The sequence below is a fragment of the Thalassophryne amazonica genome, chromosome 16 (assembly GCF_902500255.1).
Source record: "Thalassophryne amazonica chromosome 16, fThaAma1.1, whole genome shotgun sequence".
Lineage (NCBI taxonomy): Eukaryota > Metazoa > Chordata > Actinopteri > Batrachoidiformes > Batrachoididae > Thalassophryne > Thalassophryne amazonica.
Window position 1 is genome coordinate 38,768,652 of NC_047118.1, and position 22,494 is coordinate 38,791,145.

Genomic DNA, 22,494 nt, shown 5'->3' on the forward strand with positions numbered 1-22,494 from the left:
CAGCGAGAATAATTCTCATACCAGACTATTATAATAGCAATCAGAGGGGCAAAATTATTAACCTCATGTTGTGTCTCATATTGCCTGATGTTTTTGTACATGTTCTGCTACATGCAGTTACCTTTGTGACAAAATCCTGGTAACCTGGATAGTAGGTGGTGACGATGGAGAAGATGTACCAGTCATATTCCTCCATGATGTTCAGTATGACAGAAGCCTGCTGCTCGATGGAAGGACCAAATTGAAAGAACATGGAGTGGTCATCCTGAAAATGTCAGAGGAGGTAAAGGAAAAGTGTTAATAGAGTGTTAATTGTTATGTAACAATACTGGCCTGAACTTTAATCTAGTTGGTTTTTTACACTGAGGAGCATGGTGACATAAATGACATGGGTGATTTTGGTGTGAATATTAATTTTGCAACCTTCATTCTCTCACTCTCACAGGAGTGAGGCAAGATGACACCAGTGGTCCTGTAATGATAGCAGTCACGATTTTCATTAGTTTGCCTTTATGACTCCTTTAATGAGTTTGTACACTGGGGTCGCTACGACAAATGTGGGGCACCCAGACCTGATGTCCTTAAGCTTATCGATCATTTTAATCTGTTTGCTTTATTACAGCTGTGTTCAAATAATGCATTTTCAGTGTAGCCTGCTCAACAGCAGATGACATATAATGTACTGGAAACAGCATGTAGAACGAACACGGACACATAAAACATCTACTGACTCATGTTCCTCAGAGGGGCTAAGCATGAGTGACAGAGAATGCACAGGTTGTATCAGCATCTCAGAAGCAAACAACAGTACAGTGGTGCCAATAAATATGCCTCACAGACTCATATCAAGCCGGTGAGTTGTCAGTGGTGCTGAAATGGAATATTGAGCGGGACAGGAGAGGAGGAGGTGAGAAACGCTTGTCTAGACAAGACTTTGCGGTTCTGTGAAGTGAGCTTGTTAGTGTCTGAGTGTATATGATGCACAACAGTGTGCTAATACTTTCTATATTCAGGTTTTAAGTGTGTGTGTGGTGGCGGGGGCGGGGTGCGCACCCATGTGTACAGCACAAATCATATGATTGTGATTGGTTGCTGTGCATGCAAGATATCTGTCTTATGGGGCTCATATCATAATTACTTTAGGAGTATGTCCTGTTCCACTTTCCTATTTCCTATCTGAGTGCAAAGGTGCAGCATAAAATGGGGTTGTATTCCGTCAAGTAATCATGGGTGTGTTTTCAGATTAAGTATCACCTGTCACTGTCTTTAAGAGACAGGTGCACCAGCAGCTGGTGCATTGTGAACACAGAAATGAGGTTTTATGGTGAGGAAAGGAATCTGCACACCACATTTTCCTAAGCTCCCTGAGGTGAAGCATGCAAAGGGGGGTTGCATTTAGTCAAGTAATCATGGGTGTGTTTTCAGATTAAATAAATCAGAGTATCACCTGTCAATTTCTTTAAGAGACAGGTGCACCAGCAGCCGGTGCATTGCGAACACAAATCAAATCAACTTTATTTATATAGCGCCAAATCACAACAAACATCTGCCCCAAGGCGCTTTATATTGTAAGGCAAGGCCATACACAGAAGTGAGAGGTTTTTCTGGCGAGGAAAGGAATTGTGTACCACATTTTCCTAAGCTCCCTGAAGTGAAGCATGCAAAGGCCTCCTGCCATATCCTCCATCCATCTCCATTTGTGATAACTAGCATTCCTACCATTTTAAGTCCATTCCAGTACTTTGGGTTCTTAGTATGTTGTACCTGTACTAACAACAACGCCTCAAACAACCACTCACCATCAAGAGAACTGTGGTGGAGCTGATGGACAGTCATAAGTTCCTGGGCCTTCACATCTCTGACAGTCTCAGTTGGGAAAAAACATTGCAACAACAGTGAAAAGATCTCAACAGATGCTGGACTTCATCAAGATGCAGAAGAAGGCAGGACTTAAATGCCAGCCTCTCACTCAAGTCTACAGAGGACCTGTTGACAGTATCCTCACCAGTGGTATTACAGTGTGGTACGGTAATATCACTCTGGCTGAGAGGAAATCACTGCAGCGGGTTGTCAAAACTGCAGAGAGGGTGATTGGCTCCAATCTCCCTTCTATGGATAAAACATACACCCGGCACTGCCGGAGGAAAGCACAGGGCATTACAAACATCACCCCACTCATGCTGTGTTCCAGTGGGTAGATTCAGGGTACAACCTGAGACACCGCAGGCCAGTGAGCATTAATGCTCACAGGGCTCGTCTCCATGAGAGCTCCTTTCCAGCCACTGTCAGACTAGTGGCACAGGACATCAAAGAGGGAAGGACGCATGTCAGTTCAACTCAAAACCAGTGTCTGCAATAAAATCTAGCACATCATAAATTTAATATGTGCAATATCTCATACACTAAATGTGCAATACTTAACAAAACGTGCAATAATTAATGATGGGTTAAACTTCAATATGTATCCTAGCAAGGTACTAGCTGCTTTTTTTTTTACTTTTCAATTTAGCTGTTTGTATAGTTATATATATCTACAAATACAATATAGATTGCTTTTATTCTACCTTTGTGTTTTTCTGTTATTTCCACTATTGTGTTTTATATATTTTGCAACACACAAGAATTCCAATGTGCTTGTACTTAAATGCACTTGCACAAATGGCAAATAAACTTTATTCTGTTCAAAAGACATAGTACAAGATTACATAATGTTGAATAACAATGCTGTTCGGCAATTTAACTGTTACATCTATCGTTTTCATTTTTTTTATTATATTTAATCCAGTAACTTGCATTTTGAAGCAATCAATTTTTTTACCATTTCAAGCATTTCAAAACACTTAATATCTGAGGTAATTGTTTCATTTATTATATTATATGAGTTCAAAACTGAGTCATGCTGTGAAGGGGTCAGTTCATTTACTGTTTCAACCATTTCAAAACACTGAATCAATTCCTGAAGTAATTGTTTAATGTATTGTTTTAAACTGGTGAAAAGCCATATTGCTTTGTGAAGCAGTTTGTTTACTGTTTTGCGCATTTAAAAGATGAAGTAATGTTTGAAGGAATTGTTTCATTTACTGTTGTAAATTTCTTTGGAAAGGAGTCAGTTTATCCTGTTTTTTTTTAAGTGATTAATTTCCTGCAGTTATTGTGACATTTACTCAAGTGGTTAAAAAATGCTTTGAGAAGCATTTGATTTACTTAATTCTGAATGCTTCAAAATGCAGAATTATATTCTGAGCCAACAGTTTCACTTACAGTTTCAAGTGTTTTGAAACACTGAATTGTTTGGTGATGCAATCAATTCATTTGGTACAATGTTTCAAAAAGCCTTACATCTGCTAAAACTATGTGGAATGTTTGGGTTCTAACCCAGCCTATGCCAGGCAGGCAGGGTGCTGAAACCTTCCTTCCCTCAACATCAAAGGCAACCTGACCACTCCAACGGGACAAACACGGGTTGATCCATTACCTCGTTTCCATATTCATGAGATCTGTGTTGTTCCACTGTGGTGGCAAGTTGAGAAGTGCACAACACAAGGTGCATGTGACACAGAACCTCAAAAATATTGACTGCAATCAGCATCTGCAAGGTTGACAAAAATGCTATTATAACATGCTGTGTGACATATAAATGCACGCCTTTCACGTTGAGTGCAGTGCAGAGGTGCATTTCAAAATCTTAAAATAACAGCACGTAGAGTGATGCTGCTGACACAGTTTGTCTCATACTCATTTTATCTCTCTCCATCTTCTCTCTTGCATTTCCTTTCCCATTCACACCAGTGAAATTACTGCCTGGGCACCAGTGGTAATTGAATTTCCAGACTTGCACACTTGCGCTCTGCCCTTTATTCTGCCCATCTACACACCAGCTGATCACTACAAATTTTCATGATCTCCGTCTGTCTCTGTCTGTCACTCCTTAAGAGTTGCATTAATATACTGTCCAACACACTGGCTTGTAGTGTTAGAGGTCTGCACTTTTTTTCCATTATCTGGTGAGAAATCAAGACATGTAGAAGTGGAGGAAAGGGAGGGAGAGAGGATGCACAGAGTGGAACGATAAGAAACCTTGAGCAGGATGAAGTGCTCTGAAACACTTCATTTACAGCAACAATAATTAGGGTCTGACCATGTTATCGCCACTGTTGGCAGGAGGAGATCGATTAGGGAGTATGAAAATTCCCACTGGGGTGGATGCAAAGACAGCGAGCACTGCAGCCAGATGTGGCTTCAGATACACTTTGTGGCCACTCGCTGTCTTCTGTAGCACTGACGTCAGTGCTAGATACTGTACACACACAGCAATACACTACAGCAGGATGAATGGACAGAGGAGAAAGGGCAGGGGGAGATCGAAAGCGGATAAAAATCACAGAGAAAATATACGGGAGAAGAGAAGGGCAGTGTTTCCCAGAGAAACATCCATTTACCTTAGCAAAAGCTATAGGAAAAGGGATGTGTTCATTGTTTGATTATGTCTTTCAAAAATTAGTGGTTATATCAAATAGAATAGAAATTACGTGAGCATATGAGGATAACTCATTTTCAGCATCACTCACCTCGACGCCACCAACTGCTTGGGTGCAAACAATATATTGGGAATAATTTAATAACATATAACAATGAATAATTTAATTTCATGTGCATATTTATTGGCAGAATACCCCCACCACAAACACACACATACACACACTCATCACTAGCAAATCTCTGTGTGCATGTACATCCACTTTTTTCTTGAGATTAAAACAAAAGGAGCGAGACCACAGATTAGCAGCCCTGATTCAGGCGCTGCACAGTGGCCACCTTAGCACGCCACCGTCCAACAAAACCATCATGCGGATCGCGTTAAAGAATCGCAAAGTTTTATTTTTTCATGATAATTTGCCTTCAGCAGTGCAGCTGTCTGGTGTGAAAGAAGCATTATAGAGAAAGCATTTCAACAACAGAACCAGATCACATGAAAAGCGGTGCAGCGTTTCATCTGCAGCACAAAATACAGGCCAGGAGGGAGGAGGTGGGGGCAATGTCTGATTCTTGGTATGTTGACAGGAGTCAAAACCGGTCAAGTAGAACTCAGATTCTCATGTCTGAAGCATTCTATTGCCTGGTAACTAATTGGTGGATAGCAGGCTATCAGCTCTGCAATGCTGATGTGAGTATTTCAGCTGCACTATTATCTAATGGATTTATAATAGCCAAGTGGCCTCTGTGTGCGTGTATGCATGCGTGAGTATGGCTTCGATCATGGAGCTGACAGTTGCCATTTGGCATGCTTATGTAATTTTGGTCAATGATGAACACTGTGAAAATAGAAAGTTGAGAGGACTAATATTTTTGGAGAAATTAGCAATATTACCTAACAACAGTGAACAATGGATGCTGTGCTCCAATGCACCTGCTCCAATGCACCTTGGAAGTTTGGGGTTTTGGGGTTTTAAATGTTGTTATTGTGGCTCATGTTAGTTTAACAGTGTTGTTAGTGTTATTGATTTATTGTGTCTTTGTAGTTCAATTGGTTTAGTCAGTTTAGTTAAGTGTCCTGTTGCCGTTACCATGAGTGAGTTAAGTGTCATGTTTCCATTACCATGAGTGAAAAGTGTAGTGCGTTTGATACCTTCTGCTACCATCTCTGCTTGTAGGTGTGTAAAATTAAAAGCACCTGCTTGCAGCAGAATGCAGAAATGACAAAAAGCTCTGCGTGTGTGTGCATATAACTTTGATCACAGACAAACTGTGGAGAGTTGACATTTGCCATTTGGTATGCTTATGTATTTTGAGTCAGGGTGAATGCCGCCAAAATGGAACATTGATAGGACTAATATTTTTGGAGAAAGTAGGGATATTAGCTAACAACACTGAAGAATGTGATAATTACATTCTAGACTCACACAACATTCCGGCAGGGGGTGATAAATATATATATATTAAAAGCGTGCGTGCATGTGTGTGTGTGGGTGTTTTTGTTTTTATTTAGTTCAATGTAAGTACATAATATAATTGTAAATATGTTAAAAAAAAACATGGATGACACAAGAAAAGTAAAAATACTTATTTCCATTGTGGTTCATTTAAAAGTCAAATGACAAAATATAAGTATTAATAAAATACTCATACTCATCTTCAGCTGCTTATCCGGGACTATGTACCTGGGTAATACTAAAATAAAATAAGAGCAATGATAATGATAATCATAATAATAATAATAACAATAATAATAGTGATAATAACAATAGTGTGTATATGATGACAAGAACCTAAACAATTTATGAATACATTAAGACAGTAAGTTAACATTAAAAAATACATAATTAACAAGAAAAAAGTTGTGAGTTCTTCTGAAAACTGTTGAGGTCTAAGGTTCTAAAAACATTCTGGACTCACACTCCATTCCACCTCATTATAGAAACTTTGCACAATTTATTACCACCCTTGAAAAATGTCAGCTACCTCTTTTCTAAACACTACCCAATCTAGAGCCCATGAATCCCCATGGGCAACGCACTAGTAAACATTATTTAAAAACTAAATAATTTGGCCTGCTGAGAGTTCTCATTACCCTGGCAGCCAATGTGGAAGATGTGGGGATATTAAGTTGGACAAGAAAATAAGAAAACAGGCTGGCTGTGATCCTGTGTGGAGCGAGTGAACAACAAAGAGCCATAAAGTCAGAAGTCAGTGAAGATGCGGGCGAACGGAGGTGTGTGTTTGTCAGCCAGTCAGCCAGCCATTTAAGCAGAAGGATTCGCTCAACCACAGAGGACTGTGGCTGTCAAAAAGAGAGAGTGGAAGAGAGAGAGAAACGGGACACCTGTGAGCCCTTCAAGATCTGAAGACAGAGGAGTATGACTGCATTTTATATGCACTGTATGTGACACTTTGAATTGTGTGGCTGCATCAATGAGGCTTTTGGGAAGGATGAGTGTCCTCATACAACCAGCTTCAGCTCAGGTGTGGCTTGAGAAATAGGGTTTCTCCAACCAAACACTTCTTGGGGGGGGGGGGGGGGGGGGGGGGGGTGACAGTCAAGTAATTAAAGAGGTGGGCTTGAGACCAGAGGATCCTCAGCTCAAATATGCATAAGACTGGAAAAATCACTAAGGGCCCTTGGACAAGGTCCTTATTCACCAAGTTGCTCCCACTGTGCAGTTGAGCACCATGTATGGCAGCACACTGACTAGAGTATGTGAATGAGTGAAGGTGAGGCATCATTGTAAAGCACTTTCAGCTTCTGATTCAAATAGAGAAGCACTATATAAATGCAGTCTATTTACCTAACACAATACAGGCAGTGTAACCAACTACACACTAAAATCACCAGTGTTAAATTAACACTGAGTGAACATATTTCAATTTTAGTTTATTTATTTTAATTTATGTAGCGCCAAATCAAAACAAAGTTGCCTCAACGCGCTTCACACAAGTAATGGTCCTACTCTCACCAGAGTAGGACCATAATTTAACACTGTCAGTGTTCATTTTACATTGGTGATTTTACTGTGTAGAAAGCAACTTTAAGTAATCTCAAGTTTTAGTTATATCAGGGTCAGTCTTGCACACCTCCCCAAAAGAACAAGTCATTATTTGTTAGACTTTAGTAATATCATGGGGAAATACTCACATATTTAAAAAAAATTTTAATCATTTCATTATTTTTGTACAACCCCAATTCCAATGAAGTTGGGATGTTGTGTAAAATGTAAATAAAAACAGAATACAATGATTTACAAATCCTCTTCAACCTATATTCAATTCAATACACCACAAAGACAAGATATTTAATGTTCAAACTAATAAACTTTATTGTTTTTGTCCAAATATTTGCTCATTTTGAAATGGATGCCTGCAATACATTTCAAAAAAGTTGGGACGGGGCAACAAAAGACTGGGAAAGTTGATGAATGCTCAAAGAACACCTAATTGGAAACAGGTGTCATGACTGGGTATAAAAGGAGCATCCTCAAAAGGCTGAGCTGTTCACAAGCAAAGATGGGGCAAGGATCACCACTTTGTGAACAACATTAAAAAATAGACCAGCAGTTTAAGAACAATGTTTCTCAACGTTCATTTGCAAGGAATTTAGGGATTCCATCATCTACAGTCCATAACATAATCAGAAGATTCAGAGAATCTGGAGAACTTTCTACACGTAAGCGGCGAGCCCGAAAACCAACACCGAATGCTCGTGACCTTCGATCCCTCAGGCGGCACTGCATTAAAAACCGACATCATTGTGTAAAGGATCTTACCGCGTGGGCTCAGGAACACTTGAGACAGTTAACACAGTTCGTTGCTACATCTACAAGTGCAAGTTAAAACTTGATCATGCAAAGTGAAAGCCATACATCAACAACATCCAGAAACGCCACCGCCTTCTCTGGGCCTGAGCTCATTTGAAATGGACAGATGCAAAGTGGAAAAGTGTGCTGTGGTCTGATGAATCCACATTTCAAATTGTTTTTGGAAAGCATGGACGTCGTGTCCTCCAGACAAAAGAGGAAAAAGACCATCCAGATTGTTACCAGCGCAAAGCTCAAAAGCCAGCATCTGTGATGGTATGGGGGTGTGTTATCTGTGATGGCACCATCAATGCTGAAAGGTACATGCAGGTTTTGGAGCAACACATGCTGCCATCCAAGCAACGTCTTTTTCAGGGACGTCCCTGCTTATTTCACCAAGACAATGCCAAGCCACATTCTGCACGTGTTACAACAGCATGGCTTCATAGTAAAAGAGTGCGGGTACTAGACTGGCCTGCCTGCAGTCCAGACCTGTTGCCCATTGAAAATGTGTGGCGTGTTATGAAGCGCAACATACGACAACGGAGACCCCGGACTGTTGAACAACTGAAGTCGTACATCAAGCAAGAATGGCAAATAATTCCACCTACAAAGCTTCAACAATTAGTGTCCTCAGTTCATAAATGCTTATTGAGTGTTGTTAGAAGGAAAGGTGATGTAACACAGTGGTAAACATACCACTGTCCCAGCTTTTTTGAAACGTGTTGCAGGCATCCATTTCAAAATGAGCAAATATTTGCACAAAAACAATAAAGTTTATCAGTTTGAAAATTACATATCTTGTCTTTGTGGTGTATTCGATTGAATATAGGTTGACGAGAATTTGCAAATCATTGTATTCTGTTTTTATTTACATTTTACACAACATCCCAACTTCATTGGAATTGGGGTTGTGAGTTTTGCATTTTTACTGAAACACATCCACATGCTCCAGAGAATGACTCTGCCCCAAAGTTTGACAACCATTGAACACGTCACATCCTCAACCTATTAAAATATTCTAGTAAAAGTAAAAATGTTTCACCTTGCATCATATAGATTCTTTCACTTCTAGTAGTTACCGGGGTTGGTTCCCCAAATTTTTGTGACCCCCTTTTATCCATCTACCCATTTTTACACCTACTTACCCCAGCAGACATCGGGTGAAAGGCAACAAGTTACAATTTACCCAAATGGACAATTTTTATGCCCCCCCCACACACACACACACACACACACAAGTCAGTACCACACACACATACCAGTGAGAGAACAGTCATTCCGTGTTATGTTTGGAAAGAAACTAAGGCAAATAGAACCCCAGATGCAGGCAGCCAGGACACAGAAGTCAGGGTGAAAACAAAGCAAAAAAAAAAAAAAAAAAAGGTGCTTTAATATTCTTCAGTGTCAAACAATCCAATAAGTCAGTGACAGAGCGATCCACAGAGGTATCTAGAAGAAAACAGTGACGGGACGAGAATACAAAAACCAAGTTCAAATGTGGAGACAGGGCAGAGATGGCGGGGAGGTGCTGGGACTCACAAAATGCAAAAACACATAGCAGGGGACAAAGATACAGAGTACTTACGACAAACGACCAAATTGGAGACTAACAAAATGAGTGACAGAGGCAACCGACCGGCAGGTGAACAATGTAAAGGTGCAGCTTAAATACAAATCAAAACAACCGCCACTGGTCTGTATGTTGCATTTGTGTGTATTTTTGTCAATTCTGAATTGCATGTATTGTAGATAAGTGTAGCTACAGGATGATTCTGTATTATATGCAGTGGTGGGCACAGCTAACCAAAAGTTAGCTTCGATAACCATTAATCCGATAACTTAAAAGTTATATTTTATGATGCGAAACCGATAAACTGCTAAAAAATTTATCTTTATTACAGATAACAGATAACCGATTTTTAGTTTTGATTCGGACGCGGCCACATCAGATTACACTGTCGGCTTCTGATAAACCAGTTTCACTTTAAGCGCCGCATGGGCTGCTGGGTAAATTCAAGGATCACAAACACATAAGAACACACGAAAAATGAATGAATAAAAAAATAAAACCGCAAACACTGTTATCATCTTTCAAAAGCAGTAAAACACAGTATTACAAGTCACAGTTTATCTCAGTGTTATATACACCGTCATTTACGAACTAAAAAGCTGCTGCTTTTTTTCACACGCTTTTAACCCTGCGGCTTAAAAACTGATATACATCAATTAATGCAGTGATTGGCAGAATAAAATACATATAGTAAATATAAATTCTTACCTGTTAGTTTCACTGAGATTCATCTGAAGAAATAATCCACATAAAGCGTCCTTTTTTTATCCAAAACAGTGTCTAAAAGGTGAAGTTCCTCTGTACACAGCTGAGAGCTCCTCTCCCCCAAAGTACAGCAGATAACTGTAAGAATCATTCAAATCTGGTTACAAGCACCAAAATTTGACTGTGTATACCTTTAGGGAGCGCTGTGGCTGTGCGGATCATTTGGTTTTTCTCTTTGATATTTTTTTGGTCCTGCACGCCTTTTTATGTGCCTTGGATGTGCGTGTCTTCATTACATTATTTGTGTATACCTTTTGGTACATATTGTAGAAAAATAACTTCAGCCATTTGAATTTTCAATAGGGGCCAAGTAGGGGTCAATTGAAGAATTGCACAGGGTCAAAATTAAAAAATGGTCCACTCATATTTAAAGTGATACCATTTTATGTATCTGATGACAATGACAACTTTCAATATGATTGGAACATTTTTTACCCCATGCAGTTCTTCAATTGACCCCTACTTGGCCCCCCATTGAAAATTCAAATGGCTAACGTTATTTTTCTAAAATATGTACCAAAAGGTATAAACAGTCAAATGTTGGTGCTTGTAACCAGATTTAAAGGATTCCTCTGCAAATATTCTGTTATCTGCTGCCCTACCACCAAGTCTTGGTGATTAAATTATACTGTCAGCAGCCACAAAGAAATAAAATAAATAATGTTGAAATTAGTCTGTTTTGTTTTTGTGTCGAGCGGACGATAGCACTCATTTTAACGTCCAAAGTGAACCTGAACTACACTACCCACAGTGCTCCCTGCGTCGACCGGCCCAATCACTGTTTGCGTTTAATGATGACATCAGATGACATCAGCAAGCGACAGGCAACCAGTCTGCTACAAAGACACAACAGACGGACTAAAATGTTTGATTTTAGGGTTTACAAACGTTTTGGACTGTTAAACTTTGCTCACTTTACCAGCAAAAAAAATGTTATCGGACTGGAACTAAATTTATCGGAAGATAATTGGTCCGATGATGGTTTAAAACTTATCTGAAAAGCTAATCCAGTAGCAAAAACATTAACTTCAATAATTATCTGTTATTGGATTAGCTGATCTGTGCCCAGCACTGATTATATGTACATACTCCATCGTCGACAGTTTAGTTTGCATGGGTTTTGTGCTGTGCCCCAAAGCATCCAAATAAGAGCACTCACACACTGCTGGAGTACTTGTTAGATTTGGAAGGGAGAAAGAGTCAATAACTCAGGTATTTCAATTACACACACAGGGGCACATCAATGAATGCAAAAGAAATAGCCCCACTTCCAATCTTGGTCAACAATACACACGCACAAGCTATACACAGAAAATTGGTTTGAATGGTTATTTTACACCGGCCGACACACATACATAAACACATTCATAAGTATGCATCAATACAGACACACAACTGGAACAAAACTCACGCTCAACACATACACACAAGACAGAATAACATGCTGACATTCAATCAGACAAGAAAACAGTGTTGCTTTCTGCACAAAGAGAAGTGGTAAACACTCCACAAGAGCATAACAGCAATATACTACAACACACACACTGATAAACTGCACAATAATCAAATTCCAAATTGAAGACATGGCTGCATGCATAAAGATGTAAAGCAAATACTATAACTTGACACATCACAAATTGTCATGCAACCACAAAACTGCAGAATTTTAGAACACAATCCTGAAATAATACTGTACTGAATTTACCGTCATGAGATCTGCAAGTAACTAATTTTCACTTTTGTCTTGTTCCTAGGTTAAAACCATAATTTCCCATTTCTTCACAACCAATCAAAAGAGAAAAGAGTGGTCTTGACCTCCAAACTTTGGTTTTGTGGTCAGGACAATGAAAGTGCAAATTAACCAGTTTTCGCATTCACTGAGTGGTCACTACTAAGTTCTGGAAAAGTTAAGTCCATTTGTCAGAGTTGTGGTCATAATATTTTCTTTTGGTGATCATGTCAAAAGGGTTCAAACAAAATTTCAACCAGAATACAATGTTGACAAAGCAATTATATTTCTGAAAACCTTCCTCATTTGTACAGACTGAGCAAGAACTTTCAAGAACAGGAGAGTAATTTACTGAGGTTTGAAGAATCTCCTTTGTTCATGAATATTTCACTCTTTAATCAAAGAAAATCAAACAACCTTGTGGAACATTCCAGAAATGTGTAGAATACTTACTTCCCAAGTCGAGGAGATCTGAATGACCTCATCAGAGATCTTGGTTTGACAAAGTCAAATGCTGAGCTTTTGATCTCAAGGCTGAAGGAGTAGGACTTGTTGGATGAAAGTGTGCAAGGAACAAGCCAAAGAAAACTTCAACTTTTCTCTAGCTTCTTTGCCAAAGAAGACAGTTTGTGCTATTGTTGTGACATTTCAGGACTGTTCAATGCAATTGGAACTGCATGTAATCCAAATGAGTGGAGACTCTTCATTGATAGCTCATCAAGAAGCCTGAAGGCTGTGCGACTGCACAATGGGAACAAGTATCCATCACTTCCTTTGGCTCATTCAGTGCATCTCAAGGAGGATTACAACAGTGTCAAATATCTGCTGGAAGCTTTGAACTATGATGAGTATGGATGGGAGGTCATTGGGGACTTCAAAATGGTGGCATTTTTGATGGGACTCCAGGGAGGTTTCACCAAGTTTCCCTGTTTTCTCTGCCTTTGGGACAGTAGAGACAGGGCAGCACATTATCACTGGAAGCAATGGCCTGAAAGGACTGAATTCTCAGTTGGAAGCCGTAACATTAAACATGAGTGGATCCTCACAAGGTTTTGTTCCCTCCTCTGCACATCAAACTGGTTCTCGTGAAACAATCTGTCAGAACGCTTGACAAAGAGTCTGCAGGATTCAAGTATCTTCAAGACTTTTTCCCAAAGCTGTCAGAGGCAAAACTGAAAGCTGGTGTTTTCATTGGACCACAAGTCAAGAAAATCATAGAGTGCCCTGAATTTCCAAAGAAACTGACAGCAAAGGAACAGGAGGCATGGAAACGTTTTGTTGATGTTGTCCATGGGTTTCTGGGCAACCACAAGGCTGACAATTATGTGGAACTGGTTGAGACATTGGTGAGAAACTATGGCCAAATGGGCTGTAGGATGTCACTGAAGGTCCACATTCTGGATGCTCACCTTGACAACTTCAAGGACAACATGGGGGCATACTCAGAAGAACATAGGGAGCACTTCCACCAAGACATAATGGACTTTGAACACAGATATCAGGGATCTTACAATGAAAACATGATGGGGGACTACATTTGGGGTCTGATAAGGGAAAGTGATTCATTGGACATTCGCAAATCAAGGAAAACTGTTCATTTTTAACTTTGTAAAATTGTTTTCACATGTTTGAAAACAAACCTTGCTGCAGTTATGTTCCGTATTTTAGTTTTATTATGAAAAAGTCAGAAAATTGTCAAAAATAGCTGTTTTGAGGGGATAAAATTGCTGTGCAGCCCAAAAATCAAAGTTTGGCATGAAAAATGGGCTTTTTCTATTGTTTAGCAATAAATGTAGTTGGAAAAAGACACTTATTTGCCAGGAACAAAAATCATGTTACACAGTGATGTGATTAGTCACCTCCCTTTAGCTGCTCTTGCTACACCAAACAGCTTTTACCTACAATTTCAGCCATGTGCAGATCACCATATGCAAAGGTAAAATATAACGCAATGCTAAAATACGAGCATTGTGTTGTTTATAATCTGCAGTTGTTTAAATAATTATTAAGATCCTACTGTCTTACGTACAATTTGTACATGTTCAATAAAGCCCCTCTCTCAATCAATCAATCATAAACAATATTTCCGTTTTAACAGTCAAAGTTGTGCAATCAAGGAATATTTCTAGATCACCCTCTCTGCATTTGTAGGTATCAATGAGACACATTTAACACCATAGGATGTTATCTTTGCATTAGAGGAAGTTAGCATGCACACTAACGTCTGTAAATTGACTTGTAAATGACTCCAGAGGTGTTATCAGGTTACAAAACTAGTGTTTTCAGTTTTAGAAGTGTTTATTTCTCACTAGGTTTTACATAATATACCAGAAACGAAGCTGTTAGCAAGTAGCTACACCACGAAGTGACATCACCATGCTAACCACGGCAAAATGTCTTGTAAATAAGTTCCAGAGATGTTAATTAGGTTCCAAAAAGAGCATTTTCAGTTTCAGAAGTGTTTATTTCTCACTAGTTTTACATAATATATAAAAAACATGTTTATAAACACACAAAACAAAGCAGTTTTGACGTCACGGTGCAACTCTACTCTGATTGGCTGTCATCCATGTCACTCAAAAGCAAAACAGATCAGACTGAAACAGAATGTGAGGTTTTAAAAGGAACCCCGACTATAACATCAAATTTGTCAAAAAATTGAAACACTGACGTCTGCTATTATAATACAACCCCTGGCAAAAATTATGGAATCACCGACCACGGAGGATGTTCATTCAGTTGTTTAATTTTGTAGAAAAAAAGCAGATCATAGACATGACACAAAAGTCATTTCAAATGGCAACTATCTGGCTTTAAGAAACACTATAAGAAATCAGGAAAAAAATTGTGGCAGTCAGTAACGGTTACTTTTTTAGACCAAGCAGAGGGAAAAAAATATGGACTCACTCAATTCTGAGGAATAAATTATGGAATCACCCTGTAAATTTTCATCCCCAAAACTAACACCTGCATCAAATCAGATCTGCTCGTTAGTCTACATCTAAAAAGGAGTGATCACACCTTGGAGAGCTGTTGCACCAAGTGGACTGACATGAATCATGGCTCCAACACGAGAGATGTCAACTGAAACAAAGGAGAGGATTATCAAACTCTTAAGAGGGTAAATCATCACGCAATGTTGCAAAAGATGTTGGTTGTTCACAGTCAGCTGTGTCTAAACTCTGGACCAAATACAAACAACACGGGAAGGTTGTTAAAGGCAAACATATTGGTAGACCAAGGAAGACATCAATGCGTCAAGACAGAAAACTTAAAGCAATATGTCTCAAAAATCGAAAATGTGTTGTGTGGGCCGCCAGTAGGGTTGGGTATCGAAACGCGGTGCCAATAGAGCACCGGTTCCGACGTAAATGGTAGTAACAAGACCGAATAAGAATGAAAAGTTCGGTGCCTCATTTCGGTGCCTGACCTTTTTTTTTTCATGAGCCGAAAGGGGGCGACCGACCACGGTGTTCCGGCGTCAACCTGCGTGACGTCAGCGCCGCATTAGCTGATGAGAACTGATAGCGAGAGGATCAATAAAAATGCAGAAGGCGAAATGCTCCAAAGTTTGGCTTCATTTCACACCCAAGGGCAACGACTCTGCGACGGGCCACAGATGTCATAAAACAATTGCATGTAAGGGAGGTAACACATCAAATTTGATGAAGCATCTGGCTAGTCACGGAGTTTATTTGAAAGCTGAACAATGCACGGTGTTTGATAAACTGCGCAACGTTTCACGGCCCAGCACTTCGGCAGCAGGAGCTGCAGGGCAAATTGAAGAAAGTCCCACTCCCAGCCCTACTGGTGTGGCGTTGCACATCACCGATGATGACGATGACAGCAGCCGTTCCTCTTCAGGTAAGTTTAGTTTAATGCCAACCACAAATCTTGATTATTAAGTGTCTTAAGTTAGCATTAGCAAGTACTGTTGCATTTTAACAGCGTGTGTCTAACGCCTGGCTATGTATTTTTTAAAAGTACCGGTTCGAGAACCGTTTAAGCACCGGTATCGTTTAAAAAATACCGAGTAGGCACCGGTATCGGATAAAACCAAACCGATACCCAACCCTAGCCGCCAGAAGAGGAGGTACTGCTGGCCCACCACCAGAGGGCGCCCTGCCTGAAGTGCGGGCTTCAGGCACAAGAGGGCGCTGCCGCCTCACAGGAACAGCCGAGGTGACAGCTGTCACTCATCAACTATGACAGCTGTCACCGATCATCTGCACTTCACCCCAGATAAAAGCAGGATGACACATCCACCACGTCGCCGAGATATCGTTCTTCTAAGGAGGTAATATTCTCAGCCATAAACTAAACTGTATCTTAGTCTGAACTCTTTTTGCAGCCGCTTTCCTGTGGAGCCTTGTCCGCTGATTGGTGGTTTGTGAGAGTGCCGACGTCTTCGCCTCTCACTCTTTCCAGATAAGTGCTGAAACAGGAGCTGCACGAGTGTGTGATTTGAGGTGGAGGTGGAATTCCCACCGTTGTTGTTACTGGGTGTACACACACCCACACTTGACTGTCTTTGCTCTTCGCCAGCAGTACCAGATCCGACACGCGGAGACGGTGGCCACCTGGGGGACTCGGGACCTGGCGGCTCCAGTATCCTTCGGGTTCGGTGGCGGAGGAAATCGTGTGGTTCCGGTTCTTCTTTAGACGGACGTCTCCTATCGTCGAGCCTGCCCACACGACACCTTTATCCATTGACTTTGTATCATTCTATAATCTGCTGTGTATGGTTGTGGCATTCACAACAGTAAAGTGTTCAAATTTGACTCCTTCTATTGTCCGTTCATTTGCGCCCCCTGTTGTGGGTCCGTGTCACTACACTTTCACAACAAAACGCACAACAAAACAAATGAGGAATGAATTGGAGGAAACTGGAGTCAACGTCTCCGTGACCGAACTGTAAGAAACCGCCTAAAGGAAATGGGATTTACATACAGAAAAGCTAAACGAAAGCCATCATTAACACCTAAACAGAAAAAACAAGGTTACAATGGGCTAAGGAAAAGCAATCGTGGACTGTGGATGACTGGATGAAAGTCATATTCAGTAATGAATCTCAAATCTGCATTGGGCAAGGTGATGATGCTGGAACTTTTGTTTAGTGCCATTCCAATGAGATTTATAAAGATGACTGCCTGAAGAGAACATGTAAATTTCCACAGTCACTGATGATATGGGGCTGCATGTCAGGTAAAGGGGAGATGGGGAGATGGCTGTCATTACATCATCAATAAATGCACAAGTTTATGTTGAAATTTTGGACACTTTTCTTATCCCACCAGTTGGAAGGATGTTTGGGGATGATGAAATCATTTCTCAAGATGGTAATGCATCTTGCCATAGAGCAAAAACTGTGAAAACATTCCTTGCAAAAGACACATAGGGTCAATGTCATGGCCTGCAAATAGTCTGGATCTTAATCCAATTGAAAATCTTTGGTGGAAGTTGAAGAAAATGGTCCATGACAAGGCTCCAACCTGCAAAGCTGATCTGGCAACAGCAATCAGAGAAAGTTGGAGCCAGATTGATGAAGAGTACTGTTTGTCACTCATTAAGTCCATGCCTCAGAGACTGCAAGCTGTTATAAAAGCCAGAGGTGGTGCAACAAAATACTAGTGATGTGTTGGAGCATTCTTTTGTTTATCATGATTCCATAATTTTTTCCTCAGAATTGAGTGATTCCATATTTTTTTCCCTCTGCTTGGTCTAAAAAAGTAACCATTACTGATGGCCACAATTTTTTTTCCTGATTTCTTATAGTGTTTCTTAAAGCCAGAAAGTTGCCATTTGAAATGACTAGTTTTGTGTCATGTCTGTGATCTGCTTTTTTTCTACAAAATTAAACAACTGAATGAACATCCTCCGAGGCCGGTGATTCCACAATTTTTGCCAGGGGTTGTATATAGTTAGAAGTGCATAAACAAGTCTTGAATGATATAAAATAGCGTTTATTTATCACGTATTTACGTGTTTATTCATGTGTTTTTGCCTGCGCAATGCATTCTGGGGGTGATGACATGGAAAGGTTTCATTCATGCAAGCGAAAACAGTGTTAAAGCCAGTTCTTCTACCGAGATAAAATGCCACATTGCGCGGCTTTTGGATGCAATTTTCAGTCTAAGGGCAACAAAGAAAGCGAGGTAAGCCTTCATCGCTTTCCAAAAGAAAGAAAGTTAAGGAAAAAGTGGGAGGATGCTTGTGGAAGAGTGCAGTTGCCGAAAGACCCGTGGCTGTGCTCACGTCACTTCAACGCGGATGCATTTGAGGCTTTTCATCAACCTCAGCTAATGAGGGAGCTTGCTGGTGTTTCTGGATACAAACGATGTCTTAAACCAGATGCAGTGCCCGTCATATTTCCCCACAAGAAGAAAAATCATCCACGAGTAACTAGTGAAAATAGGACTAAAGCACGCGAAAGAGCAGCAGACGCTCTCTTTCTCTGTCGGCATCGGCAAGCAGCCCCCTCACAGACATCACCTACAATGGCCAACTCTTGCTTGATCAGAGGGCTGATCTTCATTTCTGACAGTATTTTCAAAGTTCTCTTTCTCACACTGCAGATCACGCTCTGGTTCGAACTGAAAAGGGTGAACAGAGGAGCTCATCGTTGCTAATCACCGCTAGTTGTAATGTAAACACGGGAAGCTCTGCCCCGTTTGACATCACTACCCAGAATGCATTGCGTTACAAACAACAATGGCGACCTACGTAGAAATAAAGTTTCTTAAAATATCATAAAACTTGACATTATTTTTGCAAATGTTGTCCCATAGTTATGTTACTAATATCACAACAAGTCATATAGAATAAACATGTATTTATAGTCGGGGTTCCTTTTAAAATACATCAAGGTTAGCCATCTTTGAACCTGTGCAAGGTCTGTGTCCCAAGAATGTTCCCTGTGATTTTCAAAAGTCTGGCAGTGATAGGACTGGACTTATGCTATGCACAGACGGATGGCCGGATGGATGAAAAGCCTTTGCAATGCCCGAAGGCCATATTTGATGGCCTCGGGTAAAAATAAAACAGCTAACAATGAATGACACAGTCAGGAAAGTGGGTGTCTCCTTTAGGTGGATCTTTGAATGTTGGGCTGTCATGTTGGTTGGATCTGTCTGACAAGTAAACAATGATGCTTGTACACCTAAGCACATGGAATCATCACAAAAAATGCATCTTGTGGGGTATGAGTGAGTGGCGTGAACTTGTGCACTACATAAACAGTATCTCATATCTCCTATGGAAAACCATAAAGTCCAGATATCATGCCCTCTGACTAGTCATAAACCCAGTCAGTTTTACATGTGAAAAAACACAAGCATCAATCGGATCCCATACAGATTACTCAGGAAACGATCACATTACAATATGACCAAATTTCTCTTCACATAAAAAAAGCCTGACGTGGCTAACAGAAAGAAGAAGAAATCAGTGAGCCGCAACAAGCGTCTGATTGAAAAGCACAGGAACAACTTGTGTACAAACTCAAAATTAACACACATACATACACACACCAGGAGGTCCTTCTGGCCACACACTCTTTGTCTGTTACTGTTCACACTACATGTGTGCACAAACCCACTCCCAGACATACCACTCACACAGCAGCACAAAAAAAACATTAAAACATGAAATAATAACTACATGCATTACTAACTAATAACATATATCAGCGATGGTAGCATGTCCCATTGCAAGACAGGAACTGACGAACCTCCAGGATCTACAATATTTTTATGTTTATTCAAGCATCAATTAAAAATAAACTGTTGGGACAATGAGTTCAATATTTTGACAGGGCCAATGGAAAAACGGTTTGTTCTACATTGGCAGGTAAAGTGATGAAGCCAAGTCAAGTCCCACGAACGCCAATGGCATGACATCCACATTAATTAAATTGTACTCAATTAAATTTGAATATGTTCAGGACCACCACAGCAGATCCAGTATAAATCTACATTGGGAAGTTTTTTCCACTGGATGTCCTTGCTGATGCCACTCTGTCTCTACATGGAGAAACACAGCCCCTGATATTCCTAAGGGATCTAAATAATTTGAATAGGCATAACCAAATCAGTGGATTGGTGCAGCAACTGAGGTCCTGTAGTTGCTGTACTGGGCCGTCGTGGTGAAGAAAGACTTGTCCGAAATTAGTTTGTATAAAACTTTAACCATAAGTCAAAACTGTCTGCCTGTGCATGACTTGTGTGATATGCCTGCAAATCTTTCTCTCTTTTCTTTTCTTCTTTTTCTTTTCTCTCTGGTCACCAGGTCTCTTTTGCTGAGAGAGACAGAAGCACTGACTCGTAGTTGTATCTGTAGCTGCCAGTGTACTGGAATCAATACTGAAAGTTAGCGGTTTAGCTTTTAGCTGTAACTTCCACGAAATTTTTTAGGAGTTTATCAGTTTAGCGTTCTAAAAGCTAACTTTTCAATTAGTGGATTTACTGTTATCGAAGCTAACTTTTTGGTTAGCCGTGCCCACCACAGGAGATTACTTTGTTGACCGGCTGCCACTCGCTCTGCGCTGGACACTGCGTATATAAAATAATTATTTTGTGGAGGATTAATCATTTTTTTTCTGCAAATTGGCCATTGAAAACGGCTCTAATCGTATCCTGAATCACAGAGGAGGCTGCAGCCGGAGCCCTTCGCGCACGCACACACCTAACTACCTGCAGAAAGCATTTTAAGCTTTCTAAAAAGGTAATTATTTGTCATTTTTAAATTATCATGGCTTGATGAAACAGTTGCGTGTTCTTTCCTTCTTGTCTGCAGCTGTTAAAGTAAAGGCCCACTGACATGAGCATGCCTTTGATTCATGACACATCATGACATGTGTCGTGCTGGAGAGTAAACGCATCTTTAACGGGTGCAGACAGGACACGAGAGGGGCACTGGTGCGTGCTATTGCGCACAGAGAATTTTGAAATGTTCAAAAAATCTTTCACGCACAAATGTCATGCTATGTGGCGCAATCTAATCTCCAACACAATGTGCAGCTCATCAAGTGGAGTAAAGAAGATGTGAACAGAACGAGTGGTGACATCAGCAGATCCCATCAAAGCGTAGCACGAACAGCTCTGGCTACAGCCTCCTCTGTGATTCAAGAAGTGATTAAAGCCGTTTTCAATGGACAATTTGCAGAAAAAAATGATTAATCTGCCACAAAATAATTATTTTATATACGCAGCATCCAGCACAGAGCACGTAGCAGCCGGGAGAACAAAGAACAGCGTCCAGCTGTGAACACAGCAGGTGGGATTGTCACAACGACGTTCGTGCAATGCGTGAGTCACAGGCATGTTCATGTCAGTCCACCTTAAGTTTATAACAGATTTAACTTCTTGTTATAATCCTTCAGATGAGCTGCACTCTGATGCGATCCGCTGACGTCACCACTCGCTCTCTTCACTTCTTCTTTACTCCACTTGATGAGCTGCACATATAGTGTTGGAGATTAGATCGCGCCACATAGCACGACATTTGTGTGTGAAAGATTTTTTTAATATTTCAAAATTCTCTGTGCGCAATAGCACGCACCAGCGCTCTTCTCGTGTCCTGTCTGCACCCGTTAAAGACAAGTTTACTCTCGACACAGCACGACACAGGTCGTGCTATTGCATGAATCAAAGGCATGCTCATGTCAGTGGGCCTTTACCCTTTTCCACAGGAGGATAAACCTGTGGTACTAATCCATCTTACGAGAATTGTAACAGTGAAGTTGCCAGGGAGCAGGAGGACCACAAGATGCCCAGTAATGGCTGTAAAGTAATTCAGACAGGTGAGAGGGTGAACAGACTTCTTTATTCAGATGCCTTTTTCTGCTCTAAGCAGGAGGGAAAGGTGACGCCGAGTTGCACAGGAGAAGCAAGGAGGGAGGAAGGGATGGTAATGTCCAGATGAGAGATGTTATTAATTTATTCCTTCACCACACACTGCATCTGTCCTCTGCTCCCTCTCTCCTACTCCTGTTATATCTACTGATTTCAATCTCTTTTTCTGGCTTACCCTCACCTGTCTTCTCATCACCTCTCCTCTAATTATCTCCTCCCACCCTGTCTCACTAGTGCCAACATTGGCAGCACTTATTTGCAACCTCTGTTGATTTTTGCAACATTTGA

The 22,494-nt window shown here is 40.6% G+C and overlaps 1 protein-coding gene across 1 annotated transcript in view; it reads right to left on the bottom strand.

Moving 5' to 3' along the window:
- LOC117528025 (glutamate receptor ionotropic, NMDA 2B-like) overlaps nt 1-22,494 on the bottom strand; it is a 378,003-nt gene that overhangs the window by 164,237 nt on the left and 191,272 nt on the right. Inside the window, exon 4 of the mRNA XM_034190545.1 lies at nt 122-265. Within this exon, the coding sequence (XP_034046436.1) occupies nt 122-265 (144 nt within the window). The remainder of the gene's footprint in view (nt 1-121; nt 266-22,494) is intronic.